The 16127-nt window shown below is 49.9% G+C and overlaps 1 protein-coding gene across 4 annotated transcripts in view; it reads left to right on the plus strand.

The window, feature by feature from the left end:
• Wdfy4 (WDFY family member 4) overlaps nucleotides 1–16127 on the plus strand; it is a 287946-nt gene that overhangs the window by 201695 nt on the left and 70124 nt on the right. For all 4 annotated transcript variants that reach the window (XM_004874534.4, XM_087210586.1, XM_087210585.1 and 1 more), the window contains 2 exons: nucleotides 9866–10014; nucleotides 15110–15230. In XM_004874534.4, the coding sequence (XP_004874591.2) occupies nucleotides 9866–10014; nucleotides 15110–15230 (270 nt within the window). The remainder of the gene's footprint in view (nucleotides 1–9865; nucleotides 10015–15109; nucleotides 15231–16127) is intronic.

Raw genomic sequence — 16127 nt, forward strand, 5'->3', positions numbered from 1 at the left:
GGAGCTCAAAGCAAGTTTCTCACCACCCGGGTCAGGCTTAGATGGCAATGGAAGGGGATTGGCTCAGCATGGGGTGCACGTCAGTGCTCACTGCAGACAGGCTCTCTTCCCTCCCTGGAGGCCTCATGGGTGTCCCAAGCTCTGCTCTCCAGGTGTAAATGAAGGAGATGACCCAGCAGAATGGCGAAGGGAACGGAAGGACTAGTGAGCTCCAGGATGGACATAGAGACAGAGGCCTGGGTGGAGGCTGGAGCTGCCCAGGAGGGCAACTGTGGGTTCAAACCCAGGCCTGCTGGGCTCAGAGCCTGCACCTCCAGAGCAGGTGCCAGGCTCCCAGGGCCACACAATGCAAGGAGGTCTCTGAGATGGCTTGGGTCCTCGCCAGGACCAGTGGCCTGCGACATCTGGAGGACCTCAGGCTGAGGCTGGCACTTTCCAGGAGCTGGGTGAGAACTGTCACAGATGCCTAGCTGCTGTCACACTTGGGTGGCTGTCAAGGGCACAGGCATGTGCCAGCACCACCTTCTGACACCTGCATAGCCCAAACCTTTCAGACATGGGGCACGCATGCAGATCCCCTGGCACCTGGCCGTCATGCCCTCTACCACATGGGTGCTTGACCACTGTGCCGAGCCCACTGGCTGCTGCTGTTGACTCTCTTAGCTGGATCTTGGCAGCTCCCTGCTTGGGGACCTAGAGAGCTGGGGTTGCCCCTTTGCTGCCTCCACTCTCCCCTCATCATCCCCACTGCTGTCCTCCCCACTTGCCTGCCAGTTACCCCCATTGCTCTTTGAAGGAAGAAGGGTCCTGGTTGCCTGAGCCCAGTAGCCTGGAGCCTCCAGGCACACTGGTGACTAGGATGTGTTATGGTTGGGCTCATTTTGCTCTAGTTATGGACCTCACATGTGCTTACTGCATGCAATTTTAAAAGTAGATGCTAAGGTACATGTATGCATACATGCATATGCACATATGTGTGTGTGTGTGTGTGTGTGTGTGTGTGTGTGTGTGTGCCCTTGTGACCCCTAACAGTTGGGATATGTGGATGTCCTCACACACTCAACCAGGGGAATAAGTATTTCCTGAACACCCAGGCAGTTGAAACAACAGCCAAGGGACCCATGTTTTCGCCATGAAAACTTCTTTGCCTTTCTCCCGGGCTTATTTATGCAGGCAGTGATTCTCCAGCTGGGGAGACAGTGCTCTGGGGACCAGTCCTCTCCAAGCTCACTGAGCTGCTGGCAGAGTGCGGGTCTGTGTACCTGTGTGTCTGAGGCTCTGTCCCTGCTGCTTGTCACCCAGCATCCTTATTCTCAATTCTCAAGAGGCCACCACCCAGCATCCCTTGCCCTGTGACCCTCCCTCCACCTCCAAATCCAGTTGCACAAGCTTCGAGTTCCCATGACTCCTGCTGCCTTAGCTGCCTGCTGCAATCCTCCTGCCTCAGCCTCTCAGAGTACTAGGATTACAGGCGTGTGCCACCATACTTGGCTTCACGTCTCTTTATTTTAAGGTCAGCTGATTTCTACCCTTAGGTTTGTTTGTAATGCTCCTGAGTGCAATACCCAGGTTACTGGGAGGACCAGGGACAAGGCTTCTCAGGGGCATCTCGGGAACACCACCTGCCACCTTTGGGGTCATCCCCTGTCTGTCCTCCCCTCTGAGAGACCTTCAGCAGACAGCCTGGGGGTGGCAGTCCCAAGGACAAGGCTGGGGTTTACAATCGGGTGCAGAGTGAGCACTGCCTTGCCCCCTGCACCCCATAGATACCCCTGAGAGTCTTGTTCTTCCAGATGTTCCAAGCCATTGGCATTTCCCTCCGGGTCCTTTTGCAGGGATGAGGGTCAGGAGCCCACAGTGACCTACTTTCTATGAGGTTGGGCAGAACCAGAACTGAGCTATTCCGCCTCCTCCCTGTCTGTTCTTAAGCTTTGGTCTTGGCCTCCTTGTCGTACAGCTGAGGGTGTCAGAAAGGTGAGTAGGGGTCCAAGGTGTGCAAACTGGAGTATATGTGATGGGGTGGGAGTGGCTTAGCTTCACTCAGCTCCCAGTGTCCCTGTATCTGCTGGGGGGAGCCAGCCCCAGGGAATCTGAGGGAATATGTTGTGATGACTTGGTTTCCTTGGGGTCTGCCATTCCCTGGAGAGCAGGTGGGACAGGGACTGTGGGGGCTGCAGACAGAGCTATGTCTGGGCCCTGCCTGGTCTCACCCTTCCCCTGCTCACAGCCTCATGACTGAGGCCAAGCATTCCTGCTTTGTCCTCAAAGCCAGGTCACACATCTCATTTCCTCTGCTGTGTTGAAGCTCAGAGAGGTGCTCTGTGTCCCTGTCCACATCTCTTTGCCCCACAAGGAGGGTGGTCATTGGTAGTACTTGCTATTCTTGCTGTAGCTTTGTGTCCCATGTCCGCATGCTCCTGAGGGTCAGATCCCAGGACCAGAGATGCACCCTGAGGAAGTAGGTGGGAGCGCACGGATGATGCAAGTGACTTAGTTACTTTCTCATCACTGAGACACAGTATCCCATACCCACGAGTGAAAGGAGGAAATGTTTATTTTGGCTCACAGTTTGTAGAGGTTTCAGTCCATAGTTAGCTGACTCTGAGGCAGGGAGGCATTGCAAAAGGGCATCACAGAGGAGGAACAGCTTATAGCAGGCAGCAGGTGGCAGAGAGGGATCAAGGAAGGAGGAGAGACATGGACTCTTCCAGGCCTCACCGCCAGTGACCAACCTTCTCCTACCAGGCTCCACCTCCCAACATCACAGTTAGTTAGTTACAAACTCACCAGAGGACTGCTTCACTGATGAGTATTACACCCCCATGATCCAGTCACCTCCCCAAAGTCCCACCTATGAGTGCATGAGGCTTTGAGGAGACATCTAGATATAAACCATAACAGCAAGGAACTGTAGGTACGGGGAGTGTTAGCACAGAACCACCACTCTGAGGGTCTCGATCGGTCTGCATGACTTGCCTACATGGTGGGGGAAGAGATGGGGGTGTCAGAGTGGAGCGCCCAAGATACCTGATATGCCGGGGTGGGGCCCATCTCAAACTTCAAGCACCCACCACAAAATGCTGGCTTTGGGGAAAGGAAGAGAGTTTCTAGTGTGGGGCCTGGACTAATGTGGGAAGAAACCAAGGATGTCCCTGTATGTAGAGCAGGGGGTGGGAGGAGGGGAAGATGCAGGGGCCTAGGACTCCCATGAATCCCTAAACCCTAGGGACAGAGGAAGGAGGCTCCTCTCTAGAGATGAGAGTGCAGGGTACGGTGGGCTGGCTGCGGGGCCCCTGGGGGCTGGGCAGCTCCCTCCCTATGCCTCCTTTATTCTCATGCATCACAGCTTTAGTCCCTGGGTTTCTTTCTGTGGCCTCATCCCTCCTCTGTGACAGCCTCACCTCATCCCTGCTCCACCATGGCTTTTTTGCAAGAAGAGGAACTTGAGGCTGAAGAAGGAAGCATTTGTACACTGACCTTTGAACCACTAACATAAAGAAGCAAATATCAAGCAAGCTTACCCAGGGCAGTGTGTGTGTGTGTGTGTAGGGGACCCCTAGTAATTCCCAGCCTGGCATTATTAACCTGTTCTGACACTAGGTAGCAAGCATTGGTGGCAGCCGGAAGCTCCCATAATTCAGATGCCTCCCTGAGTCCTTGCAGGCCACACACTTTCCTAGGTTTCCAAGTGAAGGTGCCCAGGATGGGCACACAGTATGCCCATGTGCCCAGGGCAGCACCCGCTTCTCAGAAGCGCTTGGTCCCCTGCCCAGGAGGCCCCGAGCCTGACCTCCTTACACAATGTCCCGAAATCCCTGAGCCCCATCCTGGCTCTGAGAAGCAGCAGCCCTGCAGCTCCGGGTGGCCGCAGCTTGACTGGTTCCTCTACATGATTATCGAGTTCCACTCCATCCAGCAATACCTATGCTGGTAAACTCAGGTCTGTGCCCCCTTTGCACCATTGATTAATGCTTCCCAGAACCATGATGGTTTGCTCCGCAAGCTGGTCTACTTGTTGCTAGTGTGGCTGATCGAGTACATGTTAATGGTGGGCCTGTGTCAGTCAGTGCGTGGTTGGGGATGGTCCCTCTTACCCTCCATGCAGCTTCCAGATTTGTTCAGAGTCAGACTTCCAGTGAGGGAAGTCATGGCTCCTGTTCTCTTTGATTGCATAAAAGTTTAAACACGTGGATTTGGTTTTTTTTTTCCATACAGACTCAATGTAAAATGCATGTGGCCTTGGTAGGAATGAGCAGCTCACAGGGAGAGATGTTTGCTGCTGGGGCAGCAGGGGGTGGTGCCTCCCATAGGCTCCTCCCAGGTGCTTTCCGCTGAGACTGCTTGTGGAAGGGGAAGAAGGGTGTCCACCTTGCACATCAAACCCTCTTGTGGGGTGTGTGGCCTGGCTGCATGGATGTCCCTGTTCAGTTCCTCTGAGACCCTGTGTGGTTCCCAGGCAATTGCTGAGCTGGCTCTGCAGCTTGCCGGACTGGCCTTCCTCATCTTCACACACATACAAGCCCACATAGGTGCACACACATATGTGCACATGCACACAGCTGACTTGCACTCTAGGTGCACGGAACTGCTACAGCCTCCATACATGTCCAGCTGGTACAAGCCTTCATGCCCTCCCCTGGTCCTGGCATGCGGGCCCCCTCCTTAGGACCACTTCTAGGATGCCACCTGTCACACCTCATTCTGAGACACCCTCCTCTGCAGAGTCCTGTCCTTCCCCTCTCATGCTGTACATGAGAACTCCACTGGAAAGAAACACCTTGAAGGCATGTTTTCTTCCCCTTGTGCCTACCAAGGTGGGGCACAGCTGACACAGGGCACCTCTGTTAAATGAATAAAGGGACAAATGGATGCAAGAGATAGGAGCCATGTACCTGGGTCAGATGGGCCCGAGTCTTCCCTAGCCCCTCTGGTGCTGACAGCTCCGATTCTCAGTGCTCTGGCTTCACACCGTCTGCATCAGGGTGGCAAATTAAAATGCTGCTTCCAGGCCCACTCTGCACCTGTGGAATCCAAACTTCTAGGGATATAATGTGGCAATATGAATTTTATGAAGCTGTCTCCATGATTCTCACACACACTAACATTTTGAATAAGTGCCTGAGACCTTTGAGGCCAGGTTTTATAGTATTCAGAGATAGCCTGCCAGAACTGTGCCCTGATTTCAATCAATTGCCAATGAGCAGATCCTTCGTGCATTGAACGTCTTCGGGACCTGCACTGTACTCCACATCAGGCCTGAGCAGCTGGGCAAGATCAAGGGCATCAGCCTTCACTGTATCCCACCCCCTCATCCTGCAGGGAAGCCTCACTGAAGAAAGTGGCATCCACTGGCAGGCAGGGGGCATCCCTGCTCCTTGTCTCAGCCTGCGAAGATCACTTACACGCTACATTTCCTCTCATATTTGCTAAACTGATATGCATACCTGAATCCTATCTCCTTCCTGTTTTAATGTACATTCTCTGATCATTACTGAGTGCCCCTCTAAAGGTGATCAAGGTAGCAAAAGTAGATGCTGGCTTCATGGGAAGGCAGCATGAATGTGACCTGTATAGCCTGTGCTCTTAGGGGCTTAACTTTTTCTCAATGATTTCTGCTCTTTTGAAAAATGAGGGTGCAGTGGACTCTCCATATCTTCAGGTTCCACATCCACAGGTTCTACTGACTGCAGATCAATAATAGTTTTTAAAAAATTATCTCTGTACTGAACATAGACAGATTTTCAATTGTCATTATTCCCTAGATGACGAAATAGAACATGGTGTTGACATTGTACCGGGTCCTTTAGTCATCTCAGATGGTGTAAGGTGAGGGAGGATGTGTGAGGTGTTAGGTCTCATGCAGACACTGTGGCACTTTGTGTAAGGGACTCTGGCTTCTCATGGCATGAGGTTCCTGGAATTTATCCCCAAGCATATGAAGGGATGATGGTGCTTACTCCATGTGGTGACCCAATTGCATGTGTTGGCAGAAGATGTGCAAGAGGGACAGATGACACATGAATAGACCAAACCTTTCTTTGCAGTAGACCCAATGGCAACTTTGCCCTTGCCCAGTGTGCCCCTGAGGCCTGGATTTAGAAGGATTGTGGTGTAAGCTGCCACAGATGGATCCAAGAGGTCAGCTGTCCCTCTGTCTTTAGTCTGGCCCTTTCTGCTTTTCCAACCACCTGTTTGTCATCATCCACAGAGCAAGGTGCAGCCCTTCTTTGTCATCTACCCTTCAAGAATGATAATACATCATCCAGCCAATCTTTAAAAGTTCTCCTTAAGAAGCGAAAGTTCCACTCTTCTGAAGGTGATCAATAGCCTGTGGCGTGAGGGACGTCTTAGTCCTGGGTAAACACAGAGATGGAGCCCCCCAGGGCTCATTCAAGTGGAAGTGCATGGAATAATTCACTTGGGCTCATTCTCTAGTTTTTATAAGATGCCATTTCTTTTCTAGTAGAATCAATTTTTAAGCTATTAACTCAATGCTCAGCAGACATTTTTCTTGTGGTGTGGTTCATTCTGGTTGTTACTTAATCCCCCTCAAGGGCAGCCAGATCGGGAGAGGTTCTGGACCTACAGAGACTAGGACTTGTACCAAGGCACCACAGTTCAGTGTGTGTACTTGAGGATGGAGTGCTCTTCAAGTTGTGGCTATAAAAAATACAAGAGAAAAAGGTTAAACAGCCTCACATGACCCTTTGCATTCGCCTGCTTTGTGGCACTATAATGAAACACTTGAAGCTGGGTAGCTTTACCAAGAAAAGAAGTTTACTTGGGCCTATGGATCTGGAGGGCCAAGGGCCCACATCTGGTGACAGGCTTGTTGCTGGGATACCCCTGGTGACATTGGGCATCACATGACAAGAGACAGAGCGTGTGTCTTCTAGTCCCTCTCCTTTTTATAAAGCCAGCAGTCTTCAGTCTTAGGGACCCCTCCCCACTGACCTTACCTCACCCCACTCACCTCCTAAAGGCTCCACCTCTAAACACCATGGTTGGATTAAGCCCCCCCCATATCTCACAATGGGGGTGAAATTTCAACACACAAGTCCTCGGAGGACACATTCAGACCACATCCAGACCTTAGCACCCCCCTACAGGGTTTGGCTATGTAGTCCAGGCTGGCCTTGTACCAGAGACCCCCGAAGTTAGGTTCTAGTACCCACCTGCCCAGTATATGGCCCAGGCCTGAGAAAAAAAATACACTAAGAGACAGAACTAGGAGAGGAAAAAGCAGGGCACCAGGAGAACCAATGCCGGTGCAACCTACAAAGGCCCTGGACAGTCCCAGGCACTGACTTTTTTGGGCAATCAATTGGGTTAAAGGTGAGCTACGAGTGGTTTCTATGGACATTAATGTAAACAAGGCTCATTAAGGACAAGACAAAGTATTCTTGAATTAAGAACAGAATAGACAAAATATATGGTTGCAATTAGAACATTGTCCTTCTAGTTAGGAGGTTTTAGTTGTGGGAATGGAATTTGGGTGTGAGTTACTCTGACCTTGGCATGTAGGCTTCAGCCAGACTCACTTCTATAAATGAGCCAATCGTGGGGTTAACTCCTTACAGCCTGCTTTGGGCATAATTAATATCACAGTCCCCTGCAGCCTTGAACTCACCATGCAACCCCGGGCAGGTCGGGCAGGTCTCAGACTTGCGACGATCCTACTGCCTCAGCCTCCCAAGTGCTAGGATTACAGGTGTGCACCACCACACCCAGGCTTTGCACTTTCTTTCTGCTCTTGACCCTTCTTTTTGCATCTACTTCCCACTGGCAACAGCCAGCATTTTCTTTTAAAAATGAGCTCTTCTATGGTTTTCTACTGCAACTAAAATAAAATCCAGTGGACTTGGGGAGACAGCTAAGGTTCCCATGAGTCCCACAGAAATCTGGATGGATGGTGAAGTTACAAATGAGTCCACAGCAGGCTTGGAAGGTGCTCGGAGGATCAGCTTCTCTGACAAAGTGGACTCAGGAGAGGCCCTAAGAGCCAGAGGCCTGCAGCACGCTTGGTTACAAGATTGACTCTTGGCTGGTCCTCACTTAGCAAAATAACTCAGCCCTGAGTCACCTTGAAGCCTCGTGGTTAATGCTTATCTTGGAACCAAACCCACAGTGAGCCTCTGCTTCTGGCTTTGGCCCTCACTCTGACTGATCCCATTTGATACTGGAGATGGAGCACAGGGATCAGCCTTAGCTTTCCAGATTTTGCAACTGTGACCCCATCAACTCCCAGAGATGAGCAGGAGCTGAGCTTCTATCCCAGGGCATGCCATTTACTGGGTGTCTCAGTCTGTATTGTGTTGCTAATGAAATAAGTGATGCTGGGTTATATCTATTTTATTTATTTATTTATTTATTTATTTATTTATTTATTGGTACCAGGGATTGAACTCAGGACCTTGCGCTTGCCAGGCAGGTGGCAACACCACTGAGCTACATTCCAGGGCCAGCTGGGTTACATCTAAAAGAGGCTTATTTTGGCCCATGATTCTGGTGGCTGGAAAGTCCAGGCAGCCTGGCACTAATGTCTGGCTTCTAAGTGTAGAGAGCTTCACATGATGGGGGAGGAGGACAGGAAGCAGGAGAGCCAGCTGAGGAAGCTGAATTCAACTCATAACTACAGATGCCAATCCACCGTAAGACTGCACCACCTCTCTAACATCCCCCACCTTAACACTGTCACTTTGGGGAACTGAGCTTCAGCATTAGCTTTTGTTTTTGGGGGGGGGGGGAATCACATTCAAACTATAACATTAGGGGACTGATCTTTGGTAAGATTCTTCTTTAGGGGGTGGGGAGTCTCACTTTGTGGTCCACGCTGGTCTTGAACTCACAGTTTAAAGCAATCTTCCTGCCTCCTAAGTAGCTGAGATATAGGCACACACCACTGTGCCCAGCCTTTGGTGAGATTCTAACCTCCTGAGATTTCCTCTTATTTTCCTTCCAAAAATATCAGTTCTGCTTTTGTGTGGCTGGAATTGGCACAGAATCACCCTGAGACAGTGGTGGCCTTGGTTTCAGGACTGTGGGTCACTGTCATAGCACAGGTTCCCAGGGCCGGGTGGAGGACAGCTATGACCCAGAGATATATATGGAGGGAGCTGATTGGGAGCTAGAGCTGCAGGAGTGGACTGGTGAGGAAGGAGGAGAAGCAACCCTAATGAAGCTCCAGACCTGGGAGCTTTCTCCATAGTGGTACCGAGTGCAGGCACAGGGCTGAGCCCCCTCCTCCTCCACAGTGACCAGGGTTGGGTGCCGGCTGCCCACAGAATGGGTTGTGATCTTGGCCCAGGTGCTCTCTGCAGCTGAGGCAGCTCCAGGAAGCTGTGGACATTTCCTCAGCTAGGGGGACATGCACTGTCCTGAGAGGCAGGATCCGGAAGGACACAAGCATCCTCCATGCACGGTTACCTTGGCCTTGCAGAGACAGCCTTGAGCACCTAGGTTCTAGTCCTGCCTGGCCCTGCACCAGGACAGGCTCCTTCTCCTCTGTCACTGAGGACGCCTTGCATCTGGCAAACTTTCCTCCCTGCCAGATGTAGAATGCTTTGCTTTGCCATGGAAAAGCTTAAAGTGAGGAAGGACCTGGGAATGTGTAATACAGCAGCAAATAGCACCCATGTGTCTCTGTGGGAGTGGAGGTTTCCTGGGGAGATGAACAACTGCACGGGATGTTGGGAGTACAAGTGCCACCCAGGCTGTGAATAGTGGCATAGGCTGCCTTTCTTACAAGACACTGCTCTCACCTCAGGTGCCCAATGGGTGACTGGTCACTGTCCCCCATCCTTCCTGAGACCCATGGACATGCTTGACTGGCACACAACCTGACTCCAGTGCTCTCTCCCTCTAGGTGACACAGAAGTTCTCCTTGGTGATTGTGCAAGGCCACCTGGTCTCGGAAGGCATCCTGCTCTTTGGCCACCAGCATTTCTACCTCTGTGAGAACTTCACGCTGTCTCCCACAGGTGACATCTACTGCACCCGCCACTGCTTATCCAAGTGAGTTCTCAACACATCCCAGTGGATCTCCCTGGAGCCCCTCTTCTCTTCTGCATGTGGCTCTTACTGTGGGCTTAGGTCTGGGCCTGGACTCAAGCCGAAGAGTTGAGGTCTAGCTGGCATAACAGCAAAGCAGCTCCTTATGTCTCTCTTGGTCTGAACCCAGGGAACAGGCTATGGGGCTCTGTCCCCAGGTTATTTCATTGCTTGAATTCAGTCACATCAGCAAATGCATGCAAGGATTTGCTAATGCCCATTCTATTTTTTTATTTTTTTTGGTACCAGGTATCAAACTTGGGTCCTTGCACTTGCGCAGCAGGCTAATGCCCATTCTATTAAGGGAACGGGCACTGCCATCAGGCAGAGGTACGAGTGCCATTGGCAGCACAGTTTTTTGGGAAGGACTTGGAACTCACTATTGGCATAAGATGAGATGCATGTTGTGGGGGACTTTTCACTGTGTACTTGCAGAGAGGCTGTGGGACTGTAGGCAAGGGAGGGCTACCGGAGGAGATGGTGAAGGTCGGATCATGAACGGTGGGTGAGTTTGGATAGAAATTTTGAGTCATTTTTATACCAACTGATACCAGACATTTTGGGTAGGAAACCCCAAGGTTCTTCTTCATCTATTTGTGTTTGGTCTATTTGGGTTCAACCATGTTTTATTGATCAGTGACCTTGTGTTTCTATGGTACAACCATTCAAAGTCAGATTGACCATGTTTGCTGCTTTTTCAAAAGTCCAATTGTCAGGTTGTGGATTTTCAATTGATCACTGCTTTTGAAAACATTTGGTTGAAGATTTCTCCATGTATAGACAGCTTCGCCTGCTATGGTTAGCTGAGGTGCCAACGATGACTGGATGACCTCTTAGGTGGCTCTCAATCTAGCTACATCAGAATCACTGGGAGACCTTATTAGAACAGACTTTGGGCCTGGTCCCTTCCTAGTTTCTAGTTCAGTAGGTCTGAGTAGGATCTGAGATTTTACCAAGTTCCTGCCTCAGGCTGATTCTACTCTGATCTGGGACCACACTTTGAGAACCACTATTTTAGGCTATTGACAGAGAAATAAGAGACTTGACATGCCAATAAGTAAGAAGTTTAACTCCCAGTTGTCAGGGTTTCCAACCTAAGTCAGGAAGCAAGAGCTGAATGAATGTGGTAGCCAGCAGCCCACCCTCTTGTGTTTACATTTGCTGTATAATGCTTGGCATTTTCTCTCTGCTAATTTCCACCTTTTATTCATACCAAACATCCACCAATTGGTATAAGTCTTCTTTGCTTTTCTAAAACAAGAGGTGCATAATTAATCCCTGGCACACTCATTCCATCTCATTGGTCATGTTTTATTGATACTGATCAATATGGGTAGTGGGACTGCAGACTTGCCTTTCTGGGAGCTGGTGGGTGCTTCCTCCTCTTCCATCTGTGTGGTGTGCCCTTTGATGACTTATGTAACCTTGGGAGTAGAGTGAGCTTGTGTTAAATAAGATCTTATTGATTAACTAAATTGTGTTCGTGAGGTGCATCCAATCCTGATCAAATTGACTCTCTCTGCATTTTTAGTAGAAGCCTAGTCGTTAGGTCATATACATGCACTTGATTTGCAATGAAGGGAGAGACCTCCCCTGTCTGGAAGTACACTTTTCTAAAATGCAAGTAGGAGTACAGTGAGAACAAATTACTACCCTAGAGTCTCAAGGGGGAACTTTGAGGGTGATTTCAGTTACCATGCCTTGGAAAAGTGTTTGTTAATCAGATAGCACACTCTCTCTCTCTGGGGTCTTGTCTATGGCCCTGAGAAATTCCTGCCCTCCTGGAGATGCATTTCTCAGAGACAGGCTCATAGATCATGTCAGATCAATGGGGATTAAGTCTTATTTTGACATGGAGACTAAGGAAGATACATAAATAAGCCTGTTAAAAATAAAGCCCAGTCAAGCCTGAAAAGCTTCTTTAAAAGATTGCCATCAAGTTGAGTACGGCTGAGCACTAGACCTTGAAAGAGCCCCCTGAAGTACCATTAAAACATCCCAAATAAAGCTCAAGAACACTCCAAGTTGCACATTGGTGATTTGATCTGTGTACTTTGGAACTTTCCTAAGAAACTAAGAATCTCTTGAGAAAGTTAGCTCTTACACAGGGTTTCCATCTTGGCTGAAAGTTGAGTGGCTGCGCCAGTTTTCTAGGGATATCCAAAACTGGGTGGCTCTAAAAAGTGGCAGAATATGGTTTCAAATCCTAGAAGCTAGAAGTGTGGAACCAAGGAGTGGATGGGGCACCTTGACTGCTTGAGGAGAGGATCCCTCCTTCCTCCTGCCAGCTTTTGCCCCATGTGGCCATCCTTGCTGGTTCCCTTGTAGCTCATGTCAGGTGGCCATCCTCTCCCTATATCTTCATGCCATCTTCCCTCTGTGTGTCTCTTTGGCCAAATTTCCCCCTTTTATGCCAACATCAATTATATTGGATTAGAGCCTACCCTGATGGCTTCATTTAACTGATGAATTCTACAAATAATCATTTCCAAATAAAGCCACATTCTGACTTAAACTTAATTCTTCCGGGGGACACAATCCTCCTTGTATCAATGACAGTCAGGCTCACTTTTGGCATTTGATTGACTTGGTGAGATCTTAAGCTATTTAACTGCACCCTAGTGATAGGACATGAAAACAAGATTCTTGCTCCACATTACTGAGCAGCTGTAAGGCAGCATTTCTCTCTTTATTGAACTCTACAAATATTTATTGAAAATCCATCTTGGGTTAGGTATGATGGTAGACTCCACAAAGGGATGAGTCAGACATGGGCTGAGTCTGCTGAAGAATTTTCAATCTAGTGAATGATTCCAGGTGTAAATTTCAGGTATAATTCTGGCAATAGTTGAATAATTTCTAATGGGAGTGAATCAAAGTAGTTTTATCGTGAAATCCAGTTCTGCTGGCAAAGACCACATGAACCAACATCAGGACTATCATTCAGTTTACTGTACTCCCCCTAATAAAAGCATTAAGAGTTATACTATGACTGATCTAGACAATTTTCTTACGTTATAATAGCTGTTGGGTAGGGGAACCTTGAATAGCAGCCTATGGACCATGACAACAGGCCTTCTCTGAAGAAGAACATGGCTCTGCTGCCCCTTTCTATCTGTCCACCTTGGATTCCTGGGCTCGGGTTTATTGTGTAAAACATGGAGGGTATGTTGCTGGCAAAGACATCCAGTCAAAGCTGTGAGGCATGCTACATAAGACAAACTTCAGCTTGGACTTCAGTGGTGAACTCAATAATTTACAGGATTTGGCTTTTCTGAGTACTGGGGTCCTTCTCTAGCATTCCTGTCCTACATGGTTACACAATTCCTACAAACAGGATTGTAACGGCCCCTGGTGGTGTTCCAGAACATTCCTCCTCCTGCCTTTAGTACTTCAGAGGGCTGGGTGGCAGAATCGGGAAGCACAGAGCATAATGAAAGGAGGAAGCTAGTGAAAAGAGCTCCATAAAAATGTACCCCCACACAAAGAAGATGTCTGAAAGCTTGGCTTTCACAGTCAGAGGCCCTTGGTTGGAATCTGAGTTCTATTTCTCCATAACCATGTGACCTTGGAGAGTCTCATCTCTCTGGAATGTTGTTGCCTAATTCCTGGTATGGAACTAATATTCACTAACCTCTAGTAGAGGTTCATTCTGAGAATCAACTGAAAAATGGATGTAAATGTGACCAAGCAAACGTGCCCAGAGCTCAGGGTAAGATGAGAAACAGTGAGCCTTGAGCAAAGTGTGGTCCTCAGCATATCCTGCAGGAGAAAAGGCAACCAAATTCACAGCTATGGTGGGGATTTGCTGTGGCTTCCACAAGCAGGTCCTATGGGAACATGGAGAGCTTGTGATTGCCCTTTCTGCCAGGCCTGTCTGAAATGCCTTTGACTAAGCCAAGGGTAGAAGGAGACATCACTGTGGTCCCTGGGATCCAGAGAAGCTCAAGAGGACGCTTAGCTTAGACTCAGCAGAGATGTCAATAGTGGATGGAGCAGATATGAGTGACAGCATCCAGAGCCAAGGCCTCATTGTGTAATTGATCTTATGGAGACGTGGCTTTAAGCAGAAGGCTTGGCTCTGAAAAGGGCCCGAAAAGGGCCCACAAAGTGCCTGAGACCACATCGCCTAAGTCTAGCTGTACAGTGGGACACAAGAACCTCAGCTCTTTGTGCCCATCTGTGACCTTTAGCCAGGCACGCAAGTCCAGGATTCTTGTCCTCAAAGTAGTCAGGTGACTCCAGTGCCAGAATGTACTTTAAGGGAACAAACATCCAAACAAACTCATGATTCTCCTCCCCAACCCTCTCTTCTTCCCAAGGAGGCGGGGTCACCCTGCCATCCTTTGGGACTTGCCCCCCAGCACCCTCATGTCTCTATCAAGCGGTCTCATTTCTGGCCCATAGGCCCCTCTTTGATGTGGCAGGGCAGGCTCAGGTCACCCCTTTGTCCTTGCTTTGCCTTCCGTGGGAGCCCCTGGCCTGTTCCCCAAGCTTGGGGCTTGCTCTCCAAGGCCTGGCTTGAGGATTCAAAGAATGTCTCCTTACCTGTTCTCTCAATCAGGCCTGGCTTTTGCAAACCAGATGAGCTCTGGTTTTCAGACATGTTTTTACTGTGTGATCAAGTAATGTCTTCAGAATCCAGGGGACCTCTTCATCCCAGGCTGGGAACATCCAACTACTTAAGACCATCCACCTGAAAGCTCTCAGGGCTGCCAGAGATGTGGGTATAGTAGAGGCCTAGGGTACTGAGGGGTGCATGGTTTAACACCATCTCACACACCCATGTACCCAGTGTTACATGGTCCTGTCCCCTCAGATTGGCCCCCACCTGCCCCTTGGGGCAGAGCACATCTCCATGTGTCTGAATCCCAGGTGCCAGGTAGATTTGTGCAAGCACTCAGAAAGTGCTGGTCTCATCACGGGGACTGGCATGCCAGTTGGCAAGCCCACAGCTTTCCTCCAGTGTGTCTCCAAACTCAGATGGGGCTGTGGAGACAAGAAGTGTAAGGAGCCTGACAGACACCAGACTGTGCCACTACCTGTCTCTTCCTTCCAGCATCAGTGATCCCTTCATTTTCAACATGTGCAGCAAAGACAGGTCCTCCGACCATTACTCGTGCCAGCGCCATGGCTATGGGGACCTCAGGGAGCTCCGACAGGCGTGCTTCCTGCTGCAGGTATGCTGGGCTCTGAGATACCCTCGTGGGATAGGTGGGAGGGCCTCCTCATCATAAAACATGAGGTCCAGGCTCCACATCCAAGGACACACCTCTGGGCCATGCTTTGTGCCAGTGCACAGCAGGGGACCTTGGGATGCACCTGTGGGTTCCTAGATATGTTGGTCCCAGTTGGCTTGGTGTTCTGGCTTGCACTGCACCCTGTCCAGTCCCAGGCATGGCTGCAAGGTTGTTTCTTCCCTCCCTGTGTCATTCAGAGTTAGGTTCTGCGCTGTTTCCTTCTTGACACACCCCAGGGCAGCCTGGGGGATTTAGGAACAGACAGCAGGCATGTCCATTTTTTTACCAGAGAGCTGAAGGAGTTGTGTCCAGGCTGGTGTACTGCTTGGACTATGTGGTGTGCACTTCTCTCCCTAACTTCTCTTCCTTCTCTCCCCAGCACTCACCCGGCTGCAAGTTCCTTGTCACTTCCCAGGCCATGTGGTTCAGGGTCCTGCTAACTGTCCCCTCCCAGCGAGGTCTCCTGGAGTGCCCCACAGCCTTCATGGGCTTCCCCAGGTGCCACCCAGAACAGGAGGCTCCCATCAGAGGAAGAATAGGCAGTGAGCTCTGTACCCCAACTCAGCCAGGTGCTACAGGGCAGAGAAAAAACTGTGGGTCCCACGTCCTCAGAGGATGCAGCTTGTATAAGTGGAGCTAAGAGAGAGAGCAAAGCTGTGTCCCCATTCCCAGGCTTACTGTAGGGCAGCAGAGCAAGAGGAGATGAGGAAAGCACAAGAGAGGGGCAGGGCCAGGACTTGGTGCTCACCTGTGCAGGGTCTGGTTCCTTCCAGAGGCCAGTGAGGGACATCATTATGTCCTGATCAACTTCGTAAGGGCGCCTCAGAAGTGTAAAAT

This window comes from Heterocephalus glaber, unplaced genomic scaffold (genome assembly GCF_053883595.1).
Source record: "Heterocephalus glaber isolate CG9 unplaced genomic scaffold, H.glaber_assembly_v1.0 deba00001150, whole genome shotgun sequence".
In the NCBI taxonomy this organism is placed as follows: Eukaryota; Metazoa; Chordata; class Mammalia; order Rodentia; family Bathyergidae; genus Heterocephalus; species Heterocephalus glaber.